This window comes from Thermobia domestica, chromosome 5, assembly GCF_964235325.1.
Source record: "Thermobia domestica chromosome 5, izTheDome1.hap1.1, whole genome shotgun sequence".
In the NCBI taxonomy this organism is placed as follows: Eukaryota; Metazoa; Arthropoda; class Insecta; order Zygentoma; family Lepismatidae; genus Thermobia; species Thermobia domestica.
Genome location: NC_137458.1, coordinates 254,449,959 through 254,473,285, shown reverse-complemented (window position 1 = coordinate 254,473,285; position 23,327 = coordinate 254,449,959). Strand labels below are relative to the sequence as shown.

Below are 23,327 nucleotides of genomic sequence, written 5' to 3'. Positions count from 1 at the left end.
ATCAGGTTACACCTTAGAAGTACACGGATTTCAACAAATAACCGTTTTCGACTACATTTATAATCTTACAATTGAAAGTGTGAAATCAATTAATAAATTTCAAGGTCGAACTGGAAGTTAGAGGTAGAGATTAACAAATTTTGGGCAAAGGTAAGTTTTCATCAATAACTACTCTTTATTCAAGTATTAGAGTCATAAAAGTTCACCAAATGAGGAGAATACACCATAAAATTAAAAAAAAAATAGCAATGATCTGTTTGGTCATAACTCATTTCATAAGGCATAACCATAGCCGTTTACTTACTTGAAATTTTAATTGTCTTGAAGAAATATTCGAGACTAAGTTTTTGAGAAGATGAACCGTTTGGTAAGCCATAGCCGACATGGATATTGCTTGAAATGAAGTTTAATCAAACTTTATCTCATCAGACAGTCCTAACTTACGAACCGTTTTAGTGAACTGTAAAATTTTATTTGTTTAAGATCAACGTCGACGTGATGAGACCCTTAACCAGCCATAACTGGACATTTTCTTTTAAATTTTCGTATCACCATGAAAGCACTCAAAGCTTCTTAGAACGATCATAGCCGCTACGCTACGTGAAAATCGAAACCCCACAAAACAAACATAAACGCAAATTTTCAACACTTTGAATCGTACCCGGGTACGATTGGGTAGAACTATTAACTTATTATTTTACTGTCCACAATCAGCGAAGTGCACTATGTAATGAAAAGTATCTGTATAGATCTCACTAATACAAATGATGTCATATACTACGCCAGTAATCCTTGACCGTATATATATATTTAACGACATGGTCAAATATTCATTTCTATCATAACTACCTCAGTAGAGAATATAAGTAGAATTCAAAAGAAATTACAACAAAGTAATTTATATCTTAAGATTACCAATACGAGTTTACACAAGCTGATTTTTGACAGTAAAATTTTAAGTTTATTTATTCTTCTTTCACTCCTTTAACGCCGTGCCTACCATTTTCAGCTGAGATAATGAATTCCTATATAATAATATGGTGAAATTCTGTCCAAAGTATTATGAAAACTTTTTGTCTTATGCAGTTCAAAATTTCTCTAGATGTTAATCTACTAAAGTACTGCGTGTTAACCATTTCTATTTTTAAACTTACTGTTATAGTTCAATAATATTACTTTTAACAAAGTAATAGGTCAGCGCTGGAAAGCACATAAGCAGGGTTTCTTTTACTGTTTGTGGAGGTGCCGATACCTGATCCATTCACCCATTGTTCCTCACTGATCTTCAAAAAGTTATAGGGAAGGAAAACAAGTTACGAAATGAGATAAGTTTGTTCATCTAGAGATGCTGAGAATGCATATCTTCAAATTTATGTTAGTTGACAACCTGATTGGAAGAAGAAAGGGCTATGGGAGGGAAGACTGGCTGCTGTCAGAAATGAGACAACCTTATCTACCTACACATTATTTCACTTGTATTTTATAACAAGTATTTTTGCCAACCAGGGTGCACCTTCCCTATTTTCCTATATCAAGTATTTTTGAACCTAAATCTTGATTCTTGTGCGGCGACAAAAGGAGACAAGTCAGACGAAACGCAAAACTAAAGGCATTATCATCGATATTTTGCTTTCCAAAATATGGAATGTAACTTCAAAAATAAAACTTTAAAAGAAATATCTCGGAAAATGAAAGAACAAATCATGGCATTTTTTGCGTTTGTGTAGAATTAATATACACCATAAACAAAAAATTAATACTATAATATTCCTGAGGGTCTAGGTCGTTTGGACCTGATATTGTTAAAATACGTTTCACTTGATTAGACTAAATAACGGATTCCCACAATTTTATGTATATTGGAATTATTATTTTGGGCTGAGGAATCTTATCAAACTCTCAATCAAATTTGGCTGGTACATGGACTTTGTCGCAAATTGGAAAAATCACATATCGCACGGAATCAATAAAAATATATCCACAGAAACCTATATTAGTTCATATATCAATATTTGTGTATACTTCTATTTCGTAGTTGACCATCTATCGCAACAGAAAAAATGAAATGAAATCTTTCAGTTTTATGTCCCACGTTTGCGCCGGCTAGGTTAAAGGAGACGGTGAAGATGAGTAAACGGGAGAACGGGAGGAAACGGGAGAACCCCGAGAAAACCCACACATATGGTATTTGTCCACCACAAAGTTCACTTGGCGCGAGGTGGGATCAAACCTAGAACCCCATTCATCAGAGGTGAACGCTCTACCACTGAGCCGCCATGGCCCCTTCATCACAACAAAGTTAATACTTGACCTCTTGATTACTTGTGGGGTAAACATCTCAAGCAAAATCTCGCGGCCCACAATCTCGCCTGACAAAAACCTGGACAACGTGTAACTCATGTAACTGAGATACACGACTGAGAAATTTGCTCCATTGCCATGATATTGTTCTATGTAAACAATGCAATGAACATAAACACTTAGTAATATTTTGAAGGGTAATTCACATTTATGCCCTAATAATAATTACAAATATGTTTTTATTAGTGGCGCATTTAGAAGGCTATCGGGCTCAAGCCCCTATCCTCCAGGAATAATTTCATTATTATTTTTCTTCGCATTATACGTACAACACGAATGCTTCTTACTGGTTCTCAAGCCTCAACCCCCGAAATAAGATCCTAAATACGCCACTTTTATGATAACGTTTAAGTTGATATTATAAGAAGAAATGCTTTATAGAAGTTCAAACCTGAATTATCACAGAAATGGAAACACGTAAGATGGTCGTAACTGTACTCGTATCGTCAAATGAACTCCCAAGGGACTGACCTATTGAATGAAAGTAGGGATGCACGCGAGACGTCTCGTCTCGTCTCGCGTCTCGTCTTGTATTTGCGAGACGAGACACGAGACGAGACTGCAAATTACATGCGAGACGCGAGACGAGACTAAACCATGCGAGACGAGACGCTAGACGAGACTCGGTTAAGTCTCGCACGAGAAGTCTCGCGAGGCTTCTCGCAGTCTCGCAACATTATGAATTACATTTAATTGTATATTTAGTGATTTTATTTAGTGTATATTTAGTGAGTTTTCTAAGTTGAGCGTTAATGCCTCTAGGAACAAAAAAGTGATTGGGCAATAGACGTTTTATAAGATTTATTATTATTAAAGGTTGATTTTCAGAATTAAAGCCTTCTTTAGTTTCTAAACATCATTAAGAAAGAAAAAAACTTTGTAAGTAGGAAATTTATTACAGCATCGATTAGGACTTTATTTTGATACACAAACACGTACATGAACTTCTGTTTTGGGTCTGGAAAGCGAATAAGACTCCCTGTTGCTTCGAAATGTGATATTTTTGTTGTTTCTGTCTTTTTCACATTACTACTAGCGATTAATGTTGGGGGATGGCGGGGAAATCCCCTCTCGTCAAAGTTTATCCCCGGCCCGGCTCGCAGAAATAACATGATATTTTTACATGGAAAAAGTATTTTCTTTCCATATATTTATCAAAAATATCCTCCTCTAGTTCGGAAGTTTAATCCAAACACTGGTATGGTAGAACGGACCTATGGGTTTGGTGGGTGATGGTAGGGATGACCCTATATCTGTCAGAAAATTTATTTTGGCAACACTCTATAAGTTGAAAGCGAAAGTTGATAAAATGCGAATTCTGGCAATACTGCAGTTACTTCAACTGTATGATCTGGAAATTGATCCAGAAACCTTTTTTAGTATCAAGTATAGTTTGCTGGATATTTGGATTCTCACAATTGTTAACATATTGCGTTATCCACAAGTCCGTTGACACAAGTAATGTTATTCCTTGGTGGTTGGTGTAAAGGGAGATAGCAGCACTGTTCTCCTATACAAGTAACGTATTTTTATATTTTCTCTGCTGATTCCACACATTTAATGTTAGAGAGTTTAAGCTTTCTGAAAAGAAAGTTAAAACCTATTCTAAGGGAACAATCCGTATCAATTTTCGATATTGTGACGTTAGAGCATTCCTCGGACTAGAAGCAGGCAAAAACAAGGTTGAAATCCGGTTAAATAAAGACGAAGCAATTTACATATACATATAGTAAAAGGATCCGGGTTTGGTTCAATGAGTTCAGAAAAACATATACGGATACGTTATATTCTTTATATTCTAATTACATTGGCGACTTTTTTCCGGGGCAAAAATGTGCCCGCATGGCATACTGGAAAATATCGCTGGAGACCTCTAAGCTGGAAAACAATGTTGGGTCCAGTAACAATTTATGCTGATTTTGCTGTAAATTATGCTATTAATTTGACGAAAGTTAATGGTCCAGCAATCAAATTCCAGCACAACTTTAATTTTAAAATGGAGCGGAGGGGACACAAGTTCGGAAACCATGTTGAACTCTAGGTTCCGTCTCCTTAGGATCTTATGAACATTCATCCCATGGAAAGGAATGGCAAACCACCATGGATTCACCTTGCCAAAGGACTTTTAGGTCAAATACCTGCCTTCGGACAGAGTATCACATCATCATTCATTAAAAACCATAGAATAACACTTTGCAAAATTTTGACCCAGAATATACGCGAGACTGCGAGACCATGCGAGAAAGTCTCGCGCGAGACGCGAAATGTGACTCAAAATTTTATGCGAGACGCGAGACGAGATTTCACATTTGCGAGACGAGACGAGACCAAGATTTGAGGCTGCGAAACGACACGAGACTTTCCCATTTCTCGGCTCGTATCGTCTCGCGTGTATCCCTAAATGAAAGTATCAGAGATACTCGTTAATTTGCATTTGAATCTAACATTTCTACAAGCGCTTTGGCAGTTTATACAAAATAATAATAATAATAATAATAATAATAATAATAATAATAATAATAATAATAATAATAATAATAATAATAATAATAATAATAATAATAATAATAATTCAGTGTGCGTAAGAGAAACAAAAACGAGATATTGACCGATATTTGTGATATATTTTTTAATTTTAGCAATTCGAAATATATATAAACTTTTAGTTAAAGCGCATAGCCCACCGTTGCTCACTCACGTGGACTCTACAATAACCCCGTTCCCCGAGGAAGTCTACTATTCGTCCTATTCTGAACATAGTGTTGTCCACGAGACCACAAATTTATTGTCTCGTCTTGATTTTAATATCGAATGACACAAGAGAATTATCTTTCTAAATTCGAGAGAAGGCAATGAATAAAACAAATATCGTCCCGTTCTTGAGACGAGAAATTTCTCGATTCCCGTGGGCAACACTAGTTTACCCAAGTCTTGATCTCAAACAGTGTTTTAGGGTTACATGATTGATATGTAAAAAGAACTACAAATTGATAAAATGATAGTACGAAAGTACGAAAGCAATAAAGAGCATTAATATAGTTTTAAAATATGCAATTTATTGCACAATCAACTCCAAAAATAAGTATTGTTTAAATGTTATTATATCACATTATTTGTTGACCAATCATGATAGTCTACAAATAATGTGATATATGATAACTTCCAGACGAAATTAACCGTTTAAGGACCGGACATGGATCCACTGGTGCAAATTCTTCAAAATTTTCAATTTCTGTCCTTTTTCCACCCATAATTAAATTTCCGTTCTAATTTGTCGAGTACCACTTGCCAACATCCTGTGACGTGATGTTCCCTTTTGGGAACATTGGTATCTCGTGTGTGCAGAATTCGCGTCTTCTTAGTTTTACTTTCACAATACTTTCTATAAGTAATTAATTAAATACGCCAACCAATTTCATATAGACTACGTTTCTATGACTTTGTTACAAACACACACGCATTTATATATATATATATATATATATATATATATATATATATATATATATATATATATACATGTACGAATTGCATTTCTTCCCTTCACATTTCTTATGATAATACTTACAAGTAGAATAACACATTGTTTTTACACTGAACAAATTCAAATATTTCGAACATTTCTTCTCTTGTTATATTTGTATTAGACTTTGGAAATCACCTCTGGTGTAATCTTTTTTGACAAAGAAAACACATTTTTCTTGTATTAGATTTGCACACTATACAGCGTCCTTCTGATGCATCCACAATGTAATGCGTGTCAGAGTTTTGAGCTTCGAGAGGAACATGCGATCTTGGACCTGGCCTAATTGATGTCATGTTTCCGATGCGAAAGACACATGGTATCTTCCCTCAAAAACTGTAGATGTGTGAGTTCATTGTTTGCATTCAATTCGCAATACAATTTCCAGGAAGAAACAATCGCTAAATTGAGTGCATTATTGAAAAGATTCCACCACCATTTTTTTGGATCTGAGTTTGGGTCTTTATGATGCAAGAAGACGATCCATAACATCAACACCTCCATTTCTTCATTGTATTTTTGAATAACGAAAGGTAAACTAATAATTGGAACCTATTTTTTATGTGCACCAGAGTATCTCCTCACTGATCCTACTGGCAAGTGTGTAAGACAGTTTGAACCAACAGTTACAACTGCACTGACATTCGACCTTACAAAGCACACATTACAATCACTTTTGACGTCAAACTTTCCTCTTTCCTTCTTAGCAAGTTCTTTCTGTGGAGTCACAGGACACTGTTAAACACAATTATCTCTTACTGTCCCAGTTGCTCGAACACATTTTCCTCCTAATTCTAAAAGATCAGCATAAGACGTAAAGAAATTATCGAAAAAGACGTCGTGCTGGTCATAATTTTCTATGATGTGAGACTACGAATAACTCTCGTTCTAATGGAATATTCCCACTAACGCTATCAGCACTATTTCTTTTCCACCATAGGGGTCCATTGCATAGGGATAACCGTCAGAAGAACATAAAAAACATATTTTGTAACCAAAACAGATTGGTTTTCCTCTAATAAACATGTTGTAGTTGTGATGCCCAGAGTACGGAACCATGCTTTCATAAATGCTCAGATATTGGTGAAAGATACCAAACTACTGCAAGTTCTTCTGTAGTTCATCGTATATAGGTCTTATTTTCCCAAATTTGTCACCTTTTGGTAAGTTAGAATTGTCAACAATATGGAAATATTTCTTTGTTTGTTCGAAACGGACTCTGGGCATTACGGATGACACAATCGGTATACACAAGTCGTCTGCTATACTCCAGTAGGACTTCTCAGAAGGAAGAACAGGATACCCGCTGAGAAGTAATAAACAAAAAAATTGTAGTAGCTGTTCATATGATGTATTTATATGTGGAGCTCCCTTCTGCTGTGCGTACAAATTAGACATTTGAACAAGGTGTTCAATGTATGATGGAGGCAAAATCTTGAAGAAAATATTTATCGGAGAACTACCGTCAAGATGAGGATGTGGAACCAAAAGTTTTTCTGGTGAACTGGAAATGGGATTGAGGCAAGTTTTCGCAACATTTTTCCACTTAGGCACACACTGTTTCCCTTTCGTTTCAGATGATGAAGTTGATGATATATTTTCAAGCTCATTTTGCGTCATCGATGAGATTATTCACTGTCACTATCAACTCAGACCACATACGTCCTTAGACATAACAGCAACTAATTCGTCTTCGTCTGTTATATCACCTGCTTCATCTGAAGGGAGAATGCAAACATCCGTTTCCTCATTAGAAACACACAGTGTCCAATGTTTCTACTATTTCATCCAGCGTAAGAAATTTCTTTCCCATTTCGCTATTTTAGAGAACAAATATTCACACGAACACGCTACGTACCAATGTTTCCAAATGGGAACATTAAAATATATCAGTTGCGCAATAACAAACAATGCTCGCAAACGCACGTTCACTCACACTACAATAAAGTGCACACATTGAGCTCTCAACTGTCCACAATCAGTCTTGTCAACTTTTATATTACGTCGTAAGCACGCAATGTTGCAACCTTATGTGAAAAGCATGAAAACTTCAATTGTAAAAAAATCGAAAGAAACTATTTAAAATACATTGCTGTGAAATTAAGGCAAATAAAACAATTAACAATTCATTCATTTATAATACTACTTAATGTCAGGCAGAAATATAGAAAATATACAGCGCTAGAACCCTGCAAAGTTACTGTTCCCAAAAGGGAACAATGGTACCTAAACGGTTAAGAAAAAAATAGGGCATATATAATATAAATTATCAAAAGGGAACAATAAAATTTCGAAACAATAGCGAAATAAGTCTTCGTGGATCGAGACGAGACATATTTTAGGAGACGAGATGAGAAAAACTTACTTCTCGTGTCGTTTCTTTTCATGGGGGAACACTATCTGAACGAGATAGGCAGCATTCTTTCTTGTAGTGACTACGTCTCAGATATTGGCGCATTTTTTGGCATGAATAATCGATTTTATTTCATATCAATCTGCAGCGTATCATCAAAGTGTCCGCTATTATTGAGGTATTAGCGGAGAACAGAACACAGTAGAATTCATTAGGTTATTATTTTGAAATAAAATAAACTATTTGTGTTTTACATCCCACGATTATGCCGACTAGACTAACAGAGACGGTGATGATGAGAATGAATGAAATATTGGAATGAAGAAAGTGAGCGGAAACGAGAGAACCCCGAGAAAACCCAAGAACATGGTATTTATTCACTACAAAGCCCAATTGATGCGATCTGGGATTGAACCGGGGACCCCACATACCAGAGGTGTGCACTCCATCACTGACTCACCGCGGTCTCCGTTATTCTTTAGGGCATAATAACTTACGTAAAAGAATTCTTGAAATTACTGTATTGTTAATCTGCACAAAAATAGATTTGATGAATATTATTTATTCTACCTGGGTTTATTAAACTTCCAAACTATTGTATGCATAATAATCAAAAGTCTAATAGAACGGCTATGTCCGTTTGTCTGTCATAAAGGTATCAGACCAAGAGCGGCATGAGATATCGAGAAGGGTTTTCCGGAATCGATTTAGCGTTCTAAGAATAGGTTCCATCTCGTCCGTCAATCTTCTATATAATTCGGAAGTGATGGAGATCGACCAGTTACGGGCTATAAATAAGAAACATAATAGCTGGCAACAAGCGGTTTTAAGAAATTGGTGCAATTATCTCTAGAAAATATACCATCTCCATTCCTATCTCTCTGTTGAAAGCCGGAACTGGTAGAAATTTACTACTATTTTTGGTTTCAATATTGATTTTGATAGAGCCTAAACGATACGATATATCGAAAAGCAGTAATCAGTCGTTTTCTTCTTACACATATATTAACGATTTTGCAGTTTGCTATACATCACAAGAGAGAAAATCTTCCTTGAACTCTGCGTAAACGTTTGTCAGTTCATGCGACAAATAAGCGAGTTTACTCTACACTATACAGTTCGAAACTACTTTTATAAGACGAACACTCCCCCGACTTGAAAGCAACATAGACAGATTTTCTGAAACCTTCGTACGTAGTTAGCTGCAATAGTCCTCTATAGGTAACTATTCCCGGAGATGTTTATGTAGAACCAATGAAATCTTCAAGATCTGTGAAGAGAGAGAAAACAATCTTTTCTTTTATGTGCTGTCAATCTGCATTCCATCGGTTTCTTTGTCTCTGGGGACAACCCAAAGTTCACATACGTGACCTATCGGACACGTAGCCTCCTATCTGCTGCTCTACGTTGTTGCAAAAAGTAGTGACATATATTAAACAGCTTTTAAATGGATGAAAATTATTTTTTAATTAATGCGCCCTAATATTGCCCTGGCAAGAAAAAGTAAAACTCAACATGCAATATTAATACTAACAAACATCTGGACGAATTTTGAAACGTATAATGTAAAAAGTTTACATAATATTTTGGAAAGAAATATCCCACGTTATTATATAGGAACTTCCAACGCATTCCAAATGTTGGACACAGGCTTAGTTCTTCTTTAAACGTTAAATCTAATCGTGATATAACATTTTACGCATTCACTCTGGAACAAAATATAAATATGTCTTAATTCTATGTTTAATAGTCTTACCTCGATATTTCATAATGAATTAAAGCAAGTGAGAACTACAATTAGACCTTAAGTATCTAGCCAAGTAAGTTTGTCGTGTACAACATCGTGTCCGTGAGTTTCCTCAGTGTACTGCCATATTCATCGACTGTCTCATTCCATGAATTGTTTCGTCATTATTCACTTGCCTTAATCATCGCCTCTTTTGGTCTAATTAGCATAACCCTGGGAAGTTAAACTGAAATATTTAATTTCGTTTCAAATTTATAGCTATATAATATTCAGTTCAATTGCTTGAGAAACGCCTACCAACTTGTGTTATGTTATTATTAGCTAGCAATATAGTATCTGCAGATCGATACAAATCAGAGCAAGCAATATAAATTACATTGCATTGCATTCGAAATCATCTTCCCTTTAAACATGATGGTTATATCGAAACCTGGATCTACTGCTTAATGTGAAATCTGATCCTCATGATTCCGCCGGAAATCGAATCCAGACCTTCCGAGTCAAATATACTTACGGTAACATTTCTGAGTGAAAGTAAGGTAGACGTGAACTATGCAGGATTTTAAAGAAAAGGGCGCTCTTGCTGTTTCACTGTACCTTACGCTGTTGCGAATGTGATATAATACTAACTTGTAATGACCACCTAGCACAGTTTGGTCCGTAGTTTACGCATTTCACGACACAACTGCACCCAATAAATCTCGTTAGTGAAGGATCAATACTGACATTTGTCACAAAATACTTCATTTCGAATGCATGTACGAATTGCAGGCCGATTTTTTAAAATCATATTGTAATACTTTGAACAAACCTATTCCACCAGCAGGTGTCCATTTTTCTACGAATGCTTGCAAGGAAAGATTTGTCCCGTAACCCACAGGGAAGTGTAGGGAGTCCTGAGAAATTTTAGGCAAGTGAGTAGTATAAGGAAAAGTTATTAGGTGGAAAGTCAAGAGGTATGGTCTTAAAGTGCCATACACATATGTGTGTATTGGATTTGTTGCAGATTATGAATTCCAGTGTTAACAATTGGAAATTTGCAGGAAAGTTTTAGTAGTTTAAATTTGATAAGAATAAAGCTTCTTTTTCAGCATTGTATAAGAGACATGGAATTAAAACTTGACATTCGACCCGAAGCACATGTGTTCCTTCAGGGATCAAAGCCAGGCCTGTCACGCCAAAGGTGCGTACCTTACCAATACAGCCTCAAGGGGCACCTGTGTAATACTTTAGAAACGAAGAATATTTTTAAAGGAGTATGTTTATGTATACACTGAACATGTAAGTGAATTATTAACTTATCCTAAACATTAAAAGCTTTGCATCGCTGTATATAGGAGAAGCATGCACCGGCGATATGGGATGGTTAAAAGTTAGTAGTAACCCGGAGCTCCCACAAATATTATACAATCACTGTGTGTTTTGCGTGAGAGACCGGAGTTTGGTTGCAGGTGGAACTGATGTGGTTCGAGCAAACGTTACACGCACGTAGATCCACCTCTCGTACGGCATCGGTTATGAAAGTAACGCTAAACTCAAATCCATTTATCCAACATTAGTAACACAAATGGATGGTGTGAATGAAGGAGTTTGATTTCACTGAAAAGGCAAGATTCTAGAAAAATACAGAAATTTAGTGAGCATAAAAGGAAAATCGTAAAATGCAGGAGCAGCGCAAACGTGGTTAGTAGTTTAGTGGTGATTTCTATGGTATTTGTGTTGCACATTGCTATCTATTCGTACAGTGTATATATTATTCTTATTTACACATTGTTAGCAAATAGTTCCAGCCCCTGTATCTTTCGCTTCCTGCCCCCTCAGTTTTTCTGGCTCCGCTCATTCCAGCTTTCATGCTTTTCAGTGGATCAGAGATGAAATATCCTCGTAAAAGTGAACAGAAATTATTGAAATAATTTTTTCCTTTTTGTTATTTGTCATTACATTTTTGCATACATATTGTATATCATTCGTACTTGGTGGGAAGGCGTGAAGTTCTAGGTAAATTTGCAAATTAACAAACAATGTGAAATTTATTTTACTTAGAAGCAGCAGGGTTTGTAATATTTCCATGGAAGAGACATACATAAAACGTGTTACCATGCTTATATGGCAATTACCCTTACATTTCTTATTTCTACCTCACTACTACCCTAACTACGTGCCAATTATGTTACTTGAATTTAAATTTGGTTATCCTTGCTACTAATATTTTTCGAAAAGCATTGCCGTTTTTATTGATTTTCTTTAGCATACTTAAGATTAATCGACATTGTGTGACAATTACGCTCACACACTCAATTAATTGTTCATATATTCAAATTAAAAACATATTTTTATAGAAATTCAACTTATTTTAAAAGTCAAGGAAAATTTTATTTTGTTTCATTTAGCAGCCAAGCGAACCTCTTTCATTTGTCCCAGGTAAAGAAGTTTCTCTGCTTTTCAGAAAAAAAAAACATAAGACGGCAAGCACTAATAGACCACCCACCTTTCTACCTCGCCAGTCAACGGTAATGGAATTACTATTGTTACTCCAGCCATACTCTCGCACTACCTAAGTACCTCGATATCGCAAATATCACGTCACAGACACACAGGAACCAAAATTTTTTATCTACAATCTTCGCATATGCTTATGAAACTCTTTAACATCATGTACTAGCCCAGAACAGACGCTAGGAACCGAAGCCGAACTATCAACCGATTTTTGGGGATCACGAAGCCGAATGGTGTTACGAACTTCAAGCGGCGAATCAGAATCCGAAATTCAAAATTCACAAAGAGAAGAATGAAGCGTCTATTTAAAAAAAAAGAAAGAAAGCTGGGAGAACGCCTACACCGAAGGGAGGTACTCTAAATCGACTCTTCATCGTGAAAACATCACCAACACGTGACTCATAAGGATACGTCAACTTATATATATATATATATATATATATATATATATATATATATATATATATATATATATATATATATATATATATATATACTTAAGTGATTAATTTCATAAGAATGGCTAGCTAAAGACTCTTTAGCAACTAGCTACTCAAACCACGCGTTATCCACAGCAACATAGTCGTTACAAAATTATTTATATAAATATTTAAAACATTAACATGTAGATATTATTCTTTTCATCTTACGGTGACGCTACATAATTTGTGATTTTGAAGTGAGTCTGTGATCGATCTATATACGTTGACTTCCTGCATTAAGTGAAAAGAGAGGAAAAGTAGTGCGATGGATGGCGGATATATAAACTGTGCGAGTGAAATTTAAGTGCAGATGGATTTGATAAGTGACGCATCGTTGCATTCCAACAACATGGAGATGGAAAGGGACAGAGACACGAGTTCGAGCTCCGGTACTCGAGACAGATGACTTGCCACAGGAAGACCCAGACGCTTCAGACAAACGAGGACCTCTTCTCCGAGAGTTGAATCCAGAAGACAGTGGGGTCTGAGAAGGGACATTAGGAAGCATTGTGACGGTCAGTTAAGTACAGTGCAGTTTTCTTCTAAAGTGTGGAAATATAAGCGGAAAGACTTATTAAGGCAGGACAAAGTATTCTGTTATTTTCTTTATTGAAGAAGGACAGTGGCCAATATTTCCGTGATTCGTGATCTCCATACTCACCTTTTCCTAGAAACTTCGGGACATTGTTTATTCATACGGAACTGTCCGTAAACATTTAGAGCATTTTGTTTTAATTCTTTTTAAAAGAAGTAAACAAATAGCCTAATGCCTTGGTTGCATTTCTAAAATTAATTCACTGATATTGGAACTATTAATTTCATTCTTGAATAAGTACCATAAAGTTTTGATTATTATACTAGTGAATTTTGTATACATTGATTTGATCTTCAATCATGCATTTATTTGTAATAGTCATGTGTCAATATTTAGATCCTTGAAGCCGTCATTATAATCATTTATATGCAATCCAATATTTATTTATATCAAGTATGGATTATTTCTCTTTTAAACATAAATCGCGTTTAAGATGTGTGAATGTAATGTAATTTCTGTTTTGAGTAAACCATGATTTAGCGTCAAAGTCTAGTTTTTTTTCCCAAATTTTAATATTTGTATAAGTTGTGTTAGGGAAATATGTGTCAGAACGGTAAACAGGCTTAATACCATTTTATTGTAACTTGTCAATTTTTATTATAGTCATTCTTAAAAAGAAACAATCCATATAAAGTTTCCAAAGACGTGCTATGTTGAGTAAGTTTCAGACAAATAAGTGTAAATATTCTTATCCCGTAATATCGTTAGAGTCTCATAAATAAGGTAAACAACTTAAGATACTCGAGTAAATCCCTTCGGAGGTACCTATCTGAGCAACGAACGCAGATAGGGTCCATAGCTATGGAGAAACGTTTATTCGCAAAAGAAGGAATCAGTGAGAAAATCGAAAAGTGTCGACAACATAATTATTTTGATCAATTGGCCAAGATATAATAATAGTAGTACTATATATATATTTGTGTACTGTATTTGAATATGAAATATTTGTGTAGTTAGTGTTGTGTAACGATTTTTATTTTGAATTGTATTTTTTCCAACTGATATAGTATGTGTACAAAGTTATGTCTAGTTTATGCAAATCTTTTAATATTGAAAATTCTCTAGAGTTCATTAGAGACGGTGCACTAAATTTTCTCAAAAGCATACTGTCGCTTCTAAACTATTTCTCCAATAAGTCTTGCAAGCAACCTAAACCATTAATTCTTTCATTCCGCAATCCGATTCTTAAACTTATTTCCATTTCAATTATTAATAAAAAGAGGTAGTAACTGTGGGCGAATTACTTAATAGTCGGTTATGTCTAGGAGGAAAACAATAAATCATTTTGCTAATTACTATTCAGTTTAATAGAAATTTTTGTTTGTATAACTACGTCATGGTAATTATAAAGAATCGAATATTGTCAGTTTAGTTGAGTAGAAATAGATTGTTGCTAAATTTTACAGTGAAGATTAAATAACTTGAATATTACGTTGTACAGTGAAGAATGTGTTAAGAGAAATCATATTATTTGGTCAAAACAGTCAAAAGTCTGAAGTCAATTAATTCATTTTTTTGTAAATCCAAATTAACTTTCTTGTTGATTTTTGTAGATATCACCTTATTTCTCGTTAAATTTATTAAAAGTCTATTTGACGTTAGAACCAAAGCATTTATGTGGTTATCATTTCAAAGATATGCCTATTTCTTTAACCAGTATTAACATACCTAGAAGAACTGAAAAAGTTGAAGCACGGTTACATTGACCATCAGAAATTTTTATCTAAATTAACTCATTTTTTTTTAAAACTTTAAATTAAACTTTCCTTGTTTGTTGCTTTTAAACTATTTTTGCTATCTCCACACACTTCGGTGACAAGGTGATAGTGTAGCCAACTGAACAAGCCATTAGCGAAAAATCTTTCTTTCAGCTTTGCTGCTTGTGAGATTTTTGCTCCGCATGTTTAAATCACTTAACTATTAACTACGCACCTGTTTTCCTAGCGCCTTGGAGACACCGTTATGGGGAAAACAGGATCGTTTAGACTTAGGTCATCTTTCGTTGTACATATCATTTTTTTTAAATTCAAAACCATCTTAGCAAAACTGTATTTTTACCTTGGAGAACTGAAGTTCGAGCCCCGTGGAGTCAACTTCAATTCTCCAAACTCTCATTCATTTTTTTTATTTATATAATAGGCAGATGAGTTGCCGCTCATCAATACCATTCACTTTTCAAGTACAAGGTCAGGTATTCATTTTTCTGATGCATATTAGGCTCATCCGTGAGTGCCTTAATTACTCATTCTAGTGCAGATTAAATATACAAATTAGAGATAAGGAATCGAATTCCGAAAACAATACGTTTCATATTCTTCGTCGCCCGAATACATAAGATCTGCTTTTTCGTAATATCACGCAGTAATTCTATTTGGCAGCCCGAGCGGAAACTTTCCTTTCAGTGTTAGTAATTTTCAATCGTTGCAAAACTTAGCGCCCGAGACAATAACATTATCATTACAAAACTTTGCTTCCAATACAGGAACCCCAGCGTTACAATTTAAACTAACGAATATTATTCATATTCTCTAATACCAAAAATTAGTTCCATAATAAGCTGAACAGAGTACAAGATCTCAATATTTATGACGAAACAAAAAAAGCAAGAGCTGTTGTAATGTCACTATTGAATCGTCCAATAGAGAACTCTGGGAATTGGCGAAAATGCTGCCGGGAAGTAATTTATACATTTTTTATGGAATTTTTTATCTTTAACACAGTAATAAATTTACAATTCAGTAGTGTGTGTTTCTGTGGATTAGTTGGGACTATTATTATTATTATTATTATTATTATTATTATTATTATTATTATTATTATTATTATTATTATTATTATTATTATTATTATTATTATTGGTTGCAGGTATCTCAATATTAATTCTGTTTTCTAATGTTATTCTACAAACTGAAACCAAGAAAGAAGCGAATTCTGTACGGGATGGAGCAAACGCGTTTGGATTTAAGCTTTTGAAAGTAAGTAGAAAGCATAAAAATATATATCTTTAACATACTGGTTGTGTTAGAATAATTCATCATATCGAAATGAATTAATTGCTTTAAACGTACTCATTTATCTCTCTAAAATTCTCTTCATAAATAAACCTTAAAGATTGATTAGCTCTTCTGTTTATTATAACATAAATCAAGTCATTTATAGGATATGTTTGTATATTACTTGATCTTTAAAAAGATATCCGATTCCAGTTACAAGAATACATACATCTTGTAAAAACATTATTCAAATTTTTGTCATGTTCTTGCCGTAGTATATCCTGACACATTTGAAACACCGAATTCCAAAAATATATTTTGTTTCACCCACTATGAAACTTAATGAACTACTAAACACTACCCAAATCATACATATTTTATGAATATTACTGTATCTGGGGTCCTTAGTTATATCACCGGCAAAGTAAGTATATGATGGAGAACTATACCCGTGGTTTTGTCTTGTTACTCCCTCTTCCTTTTAGATTCAACCATCCGCCCCCTTTGCTTGAAGGGTACAATCGTGTGACGTTAAACGGAATGTATTATTTCATGTTTCGTGTTCAATGTCTCATTTTTCCAAACAACCCCATTGACACCTATCTTTGCTTATATACAACATTTGTTTATTTTTTTGTTTATTTTGTTTCTTTTAAAGGAAATGGTACATGTAACTTCATGTACAGAGTGAAGAATTCTATGCATTATCTCTAATGTAAGTATGACTAACCATTTGCTGTCTCGATTTATGAAAGATACATTCAAACACCTACTTCGTTCGAAATGTAATGCTCAAATTTGTCCCTTCCGTTGGCAATTCATTTTACTTTAAGATAATTTCATCGCTTCATGTAAAACCACGAAGAAAATTCCTGATTTAAAATGACAAGTTATCTTCAAATTCACTATTAATATACTGTGCTGCAAATGATGTGCCATGAACGGACTAAAATTAAAACTTAACAAATATTTCTATTTGTTTTAGTGATACTCTTTGAAATGAAATCTTTGACTTTTACGTCCAACGCTTATGCCGGTGAGGCTAAAGGAGAAGGTGATGATGAGTAATGAATGAAATAGTGGAATGAAGAAAGTGGGAGGAAACGGGAGAACCTCAAGAAAACCTACGCACATGGTGTTTGTGTGATACCCTTTGAGTAGTATTTTTTGTATATTTAGTAGCAATAGTTTCGACACAGACATAACAAATTCAGCATTCGAAAAATTCTGTTCAGAATAATTCTCAAGTTGATATGTATTGAAAGTTGTGTATCAAAGCTATTTGAAATCCGGGGAATTATGTTTCATTTTAACGAATTATTTAGATGTCATCATTCAAACCGAAAAGCATAAAATTGAAGCATCTGCAAAATTGCTACTTAAAATGGAAATATAACATTGAAAACGTTTTGCTTCTTAAATTTTTTCTTTTTACATTTAATTTATTTAATAACATATGCTATTGATATTAAAGATAATATTTTTACCATTTACATCAGATAAGTGTAATAAACAAAATATAATAATATTTAATATAATTTCTATTTTCCAAACATTTTAGGAGCTCTATGGATCGAAAAAAAATTTAGTGGTGTCTGCTTGGAGTATTGTTTGTGTTTTAATTATGTTGTTGGAAGGAGCAAAGAAATCTTCTGCTGAACAAATTCGTGTAGCCCTTTCTCTACCGGATAATATTCAAAATATGCAATCAGACTACTCGTCGTTACTTTCGCATATAAAGGTTTGTTTTAGGCTAACAGTTCTCATTATATATTTTTCTTTTTTAGTCGGTTGAATCTAATTATACCATTTACCCGTGTGTTGTTGAAGTTGGCATAATATTCATATACAGCATCAATTTAGTTATTTGTAAATATGTTTCAACCATTTTGTGAATAAATAATCTGTATCTGTTACTGTCTTCTTGCAGTATGAGAAAAGTATTATATCAGTATATGTTGCACGAAAGTACTGTGTAAATTATTTTTTCATTATATTTAAAAAACAGGCAAATAAAACTAAATAAAACATCGTTTTTGAGACTAAACATCACCAGAGTTCAACATAGTTCAACTAATACTATTGAGTGGTTTATAATTCGAAGAAGAACGAGTTGCTAATTCAATCTAAGCGACCATCTTTTGATAGATGTATGTGTTCGACAATTAGGTATTTTTACGGTGCAAAAATAAAAGAAAGATTACATTTTATTCAGAAAACTTAATAAAACGAATGATAGGTTGTTAAAGAGAGAAGAGTTCTTGTTCTTTCAAACAAGACAGAGAGTGAGGGTATCGATACACAAAATAATTTACTCTGAACATGTTTACGTTGGTGCATACCGTTTTCCAAAATTTAAAAATATTTAATATTTGTTAAATATTAAAAGTTTATTTATTTATTTATTTATTTATTTATTTATTTAACAATCACCAGATACAGCTCAGAGGCCATTTTACACTGGATATCCAAGAACAACAATAACAATGGAAAGGATTTGGGAAGGTATCGGCCAGGGCCTGTTTTAGTAGGTACCATCCCGGCATTTGCCTGGTAGGACTGAGGGAAACCCTGGAAAACTTCAGTCAGGATGGTCGGCAGCGGGATTCGAACCCACGACCTCCCGAATGCGAAGACAACGCTCTCTACAAGTGTACAAGTGATAAGTTTGTTTTATGAGATTATAGGTTAACATGTGCATAAGTCCATAAATTGAAATAAAATATTATTTTGAAGGTTTTCATTCCTCCCTGTTACTTACCTTGTTACAGTTTTCGATAAGAGAAATGTAACAGTTTTCGTTTCTGAATTTAAATATACTTGCTCATTCTAAAACATTTCAAGTTGTCTTTAGAAGGCGAAACTATATACGTACTTAAGATATATGAATTAGACTGTAGAGTAATTTTTCCTCAGTCCTGATGTATGAATTAATTACAGAAAGTACGAAATGGAACTTTCTGGAAGATTAACGTCCCACGGTATGCCGGTTACGCTAAAGGACACGGTCATAATGAGAAATGAGTGAAATGGTGGAATGAAGAATATGGGATTAACCAAAGAACCACGAGAAAACACACAAGCACGGTGTTGGTCCACCATAAAGTGGGAGCTGGGATTGAACCAGAGGCCGCAACACCGGAAGTGAACGCTCTACCACTGAGCCACCGCTCCCCCTACAGAAAGTATGAATTCATATTAACGGGATAGTGTTTTCGACTTATTTTGTGTATAACACCTTAGTAAATAACGAAAGCTTTAGTTATAAAAATATCTGAGAATAATAAAAAATGTGAGTCCAGTATCCACATTAGTGTGTATTGCATTTTACATGCAAAGTAAAAGTAAGCATAATATATTGTCAGGAAAACTTATGCATGTTCTCTGTAAATGTATCCTGACCATTATCATTTATTTATTTTAATAAATTTATTTCAGGAAAATTATTTAAAACTTATTGTACCTTCCAGAATAAGAAATTACAATTTGGGCAGTCTTACAGTCAACTGTTGGTTTTGGAAAAAGGACAGACAACATTTAGGCACTTATTCATAAACTTTCTTGAAAAGTGACATAAACACTTTTACTGATGTGTTCGTTTCTAGTGCTTCGTTCCAAACTGATGTTATTACTGATAATATGCCTAACATTTGGAATGTTAGTTTAAATTTTACCTTACAATAGGGAGGAGAATCGGATAATAAACAAGTCGTAGATAGCATTTACACAAAATTCTTATATTGACCGTTCCGTACCGTATGTGAGTTGTTCCGCACTACAAATTCTCTCAGGCGTGACTCACTGTCAGGGAAATGAAAGCAAATGAACCTTTTTTTATCTAGAATGTGTAAGTAATGTATGGTATTAATGGTAAAGCGTCTGCTTGAAAATTTTGTAAATACTGTGTAACGTAGGAACAATCTCTTACATTCTAAATTTATACAACTATGCTTTTGAAATATTCAATTTTAATAACATTTTGTTGGAATAGTGTTGAATTTTAAAGTTATATAATGCCCACTCAGATTTTGGTTTTAATTTTAGATCACACTGAAATTATAATACGGAGTTAATCATGTTCACTAAAATATCAATAACGCTGAAACGTTTATATGTCTTGCATTGTTGCAGAACAACAACTCATCAAATATTTTGAATATTGCAAATGCCCTGTTCGTAAATAAGGACACGAAAATTTTAGACAATTACCGTGCTCTAATTCAGGACGTTTACAATGGGTTGGTTAAATCTGTCAATTTCCACAATACACAAGAAGCTGCGGAAATTATCAATACATGGGCTGAAAATAACACCCAAGGTCAAATAAAGGAGATAGTTGGTCCAGGTAATACCTTCAATAATCATTAATTCATTTGGTTTAACTAAACTATTTTACCAATAATCAATTACCTATCATAATAGCGTGACAAGTCTGTATAGTTTGTACATTAGATATTTCTTGCAAGTTTGGAAGTCTACGTTCAAATATATGAGAGAATAAGTGTAGCGTTTCATCTAATCTGTTGGTGTCACAAATCAATTGCGCAAAATGTGATAACATTCAAGCGAAAATAAATAATTACGTCTGATTCATTACGTTTATATGTTATTGTTTTAGATCTTAAAAGAAATGGGGCAATATAAGAATTACAAAACTGAATCTGGTACTACGTATTCATGTTTAGTTTAAACAACTTATGTTTAAACATTTTATGTTCTGAATAAGAAGTAAATGTAGCATATTCACCAATTAGAAACAACCACCATTCACCAGAAACAACCATCAATATGATTATTATTCCACACTAATTATTTCTTACTTTAAAATGATGAAAATAAACGATGAAACCTTAAAATGATGAAGCATTTATCGAAGTTTGGTACATGCAAGTTATACTGCTACATAAAATTAAAATATGTAATTTCACTCTCATGAACTTGCGTGTTTTTAAGATGGTTTAGTGGAATGATAGAGAGAGAGGGAGAAAGAAAAAAATCTTAAATCGTTGACCAAGACGATAAATTTGGTGTAATTTAGGAGAAAACGCCATATGATTTTCATGTTTTTGTTAATGTTATGTTATAAAGTTTTAACGTACGGTGAATTTACTGATAACACGAATATATTGTAAACTTTTTTTTACAACAGTCAATCGAATTTGGTCTCCGTGCATTTTTCAATTCATTGATTGTAAATAACTCCGTCAATTGTTGGGTTATTCTAGATTGTTCTAAAAGAAGTGGAACATGGTTTAGACGCAGTGGGTAGGAACGAAGTGATTTATGTTATTTGGTGTAGTCGATACAATTTTAGAAAGTCTTATATAAGATAATTCGTATACTTATACAAAAGTGAGTTTAAACTTGTCCAGACTTTTGTTAGGAAGAGATTTTTATGGACGTTTCTGCAGTACTAATGCATGATTCAGGGTTTTTGTATAAAACCTTTGTTTTATGTCATTAAATATTTTTAATTCAGAGAAAATAGTCGAAATTTTTAAAAAAGTTATCGTTGGCAAATATAAAGTACCAATCCCTGTTGTTGCGTGTTAGCATAATAATCATGAGGTCATTTGTAATTCCTGTTGAAGATTCTGACACAAGGTGTCGCTACCGGTAGAGCTGACAGAAAGCGTCGTTCACCTAAATAAAAACCCTGCTTGTTTCAGAGTGATAATATTAAAAGTGGAAGTGGAAAGTTAAAAATATTCTACTTAGGAATATTATGATTTATGTGATAGGCATTTTACATCCTCAGTTGGCGTGCTGTGTTACACGTAACCTTTTGGTATAATTAGGGATAACAGTTTAATGTTAATAATAGAATTATGCATGGTTTGAAATTTCACTAGATGTGTGACATATGATTTGTTTAGGTAATGTTGCTTAAGGACATCAACTACATATACAGGAATTCTCATTCATCAGAGATGAATTAAAAAAAAAGTAGTAAGTGTGGGTTCAGTACACATAAAACAGCTTTATACAAGCCCCATGTTATTAGTATAACTTCATAGTAAAAAAAAGTATTCAAATGACACATGATTCGAATGAACATGCATTAAATAAATTCGTTCCTTTTTAAAATTTTATATTAGGCGTAGGTGTAGACTTAGGCCTGGCGAGTATACGAACTTGCTATATGTAAACCAATGAACTATTATCTTCATTTTATGAAACATACCAGGTATGAAGACAAAAAATAACTGTAATTCAGTGTTCGGAGTCTCTCGTCCTTTCAGATATGTACCCTGTAGTAGTGATAAGTGATTAAGACTTTGCATTTTTCATTCTGGAGATTTTGACGTTAGACTTGTTAAGTAAGGCGTTATTACTTCATAGCAGTTTTAATCTACGTATTCTCTTGTACTTATAACAAGTTATTTACGATCGGGTTTAAGATTAGGAATTTTAACATTTCTCTGTGTTTGAATTCATATTTGAGAATAGTTAATTAGTTTTATTAAATTTAATAATTTATCGAGTTTTCATGAGAAAGTTTACAAAAGTCTCTATTGTAATTCAAGCTATATTTTAGCTTAAATTTAGCGTTATGTTCCTATTCTTAGCAAATAAAATGATTTTTAATGATAACTAAAGGTTCGTATATGAGCTTAAGATCTTTTTCACAAAATCTATTTATTAAGATTGATGTTATATATAATTTTATACCAGGAATTTCTTGGTAATTAGTTATACAAATATGTAAGTCTTCCCTAGCTTTCTGGACTCTAAATCTTTACCAAAGAAACGCTCAAAATCTTGTAAATTACTTCA

General features: G+C 33.7%; 1 protein-coding gene across 1 annotated transcript in view; it reads left to right on the top strand.

Moving 5' to 3' along the window:
• Positions 1-23,327, top strand: part of LOC145685481 (leukocyte elastase inhibitor-like) — a 159,232-nt gene that overhangs the window by 35,056 nt on the left and 100,849 nt on the right. Inside the window, exon 4 of the mRNA XM_081757878.1 lies at positions 20,682-20,895. Within this exon, the coding sequence (XP_081614004.1) occupies positions 20,682-20,895 (214 nt within the window). The remainder of the gene's footprint in view (positions 1-20,681; positions 20,896-23,327) is intronic.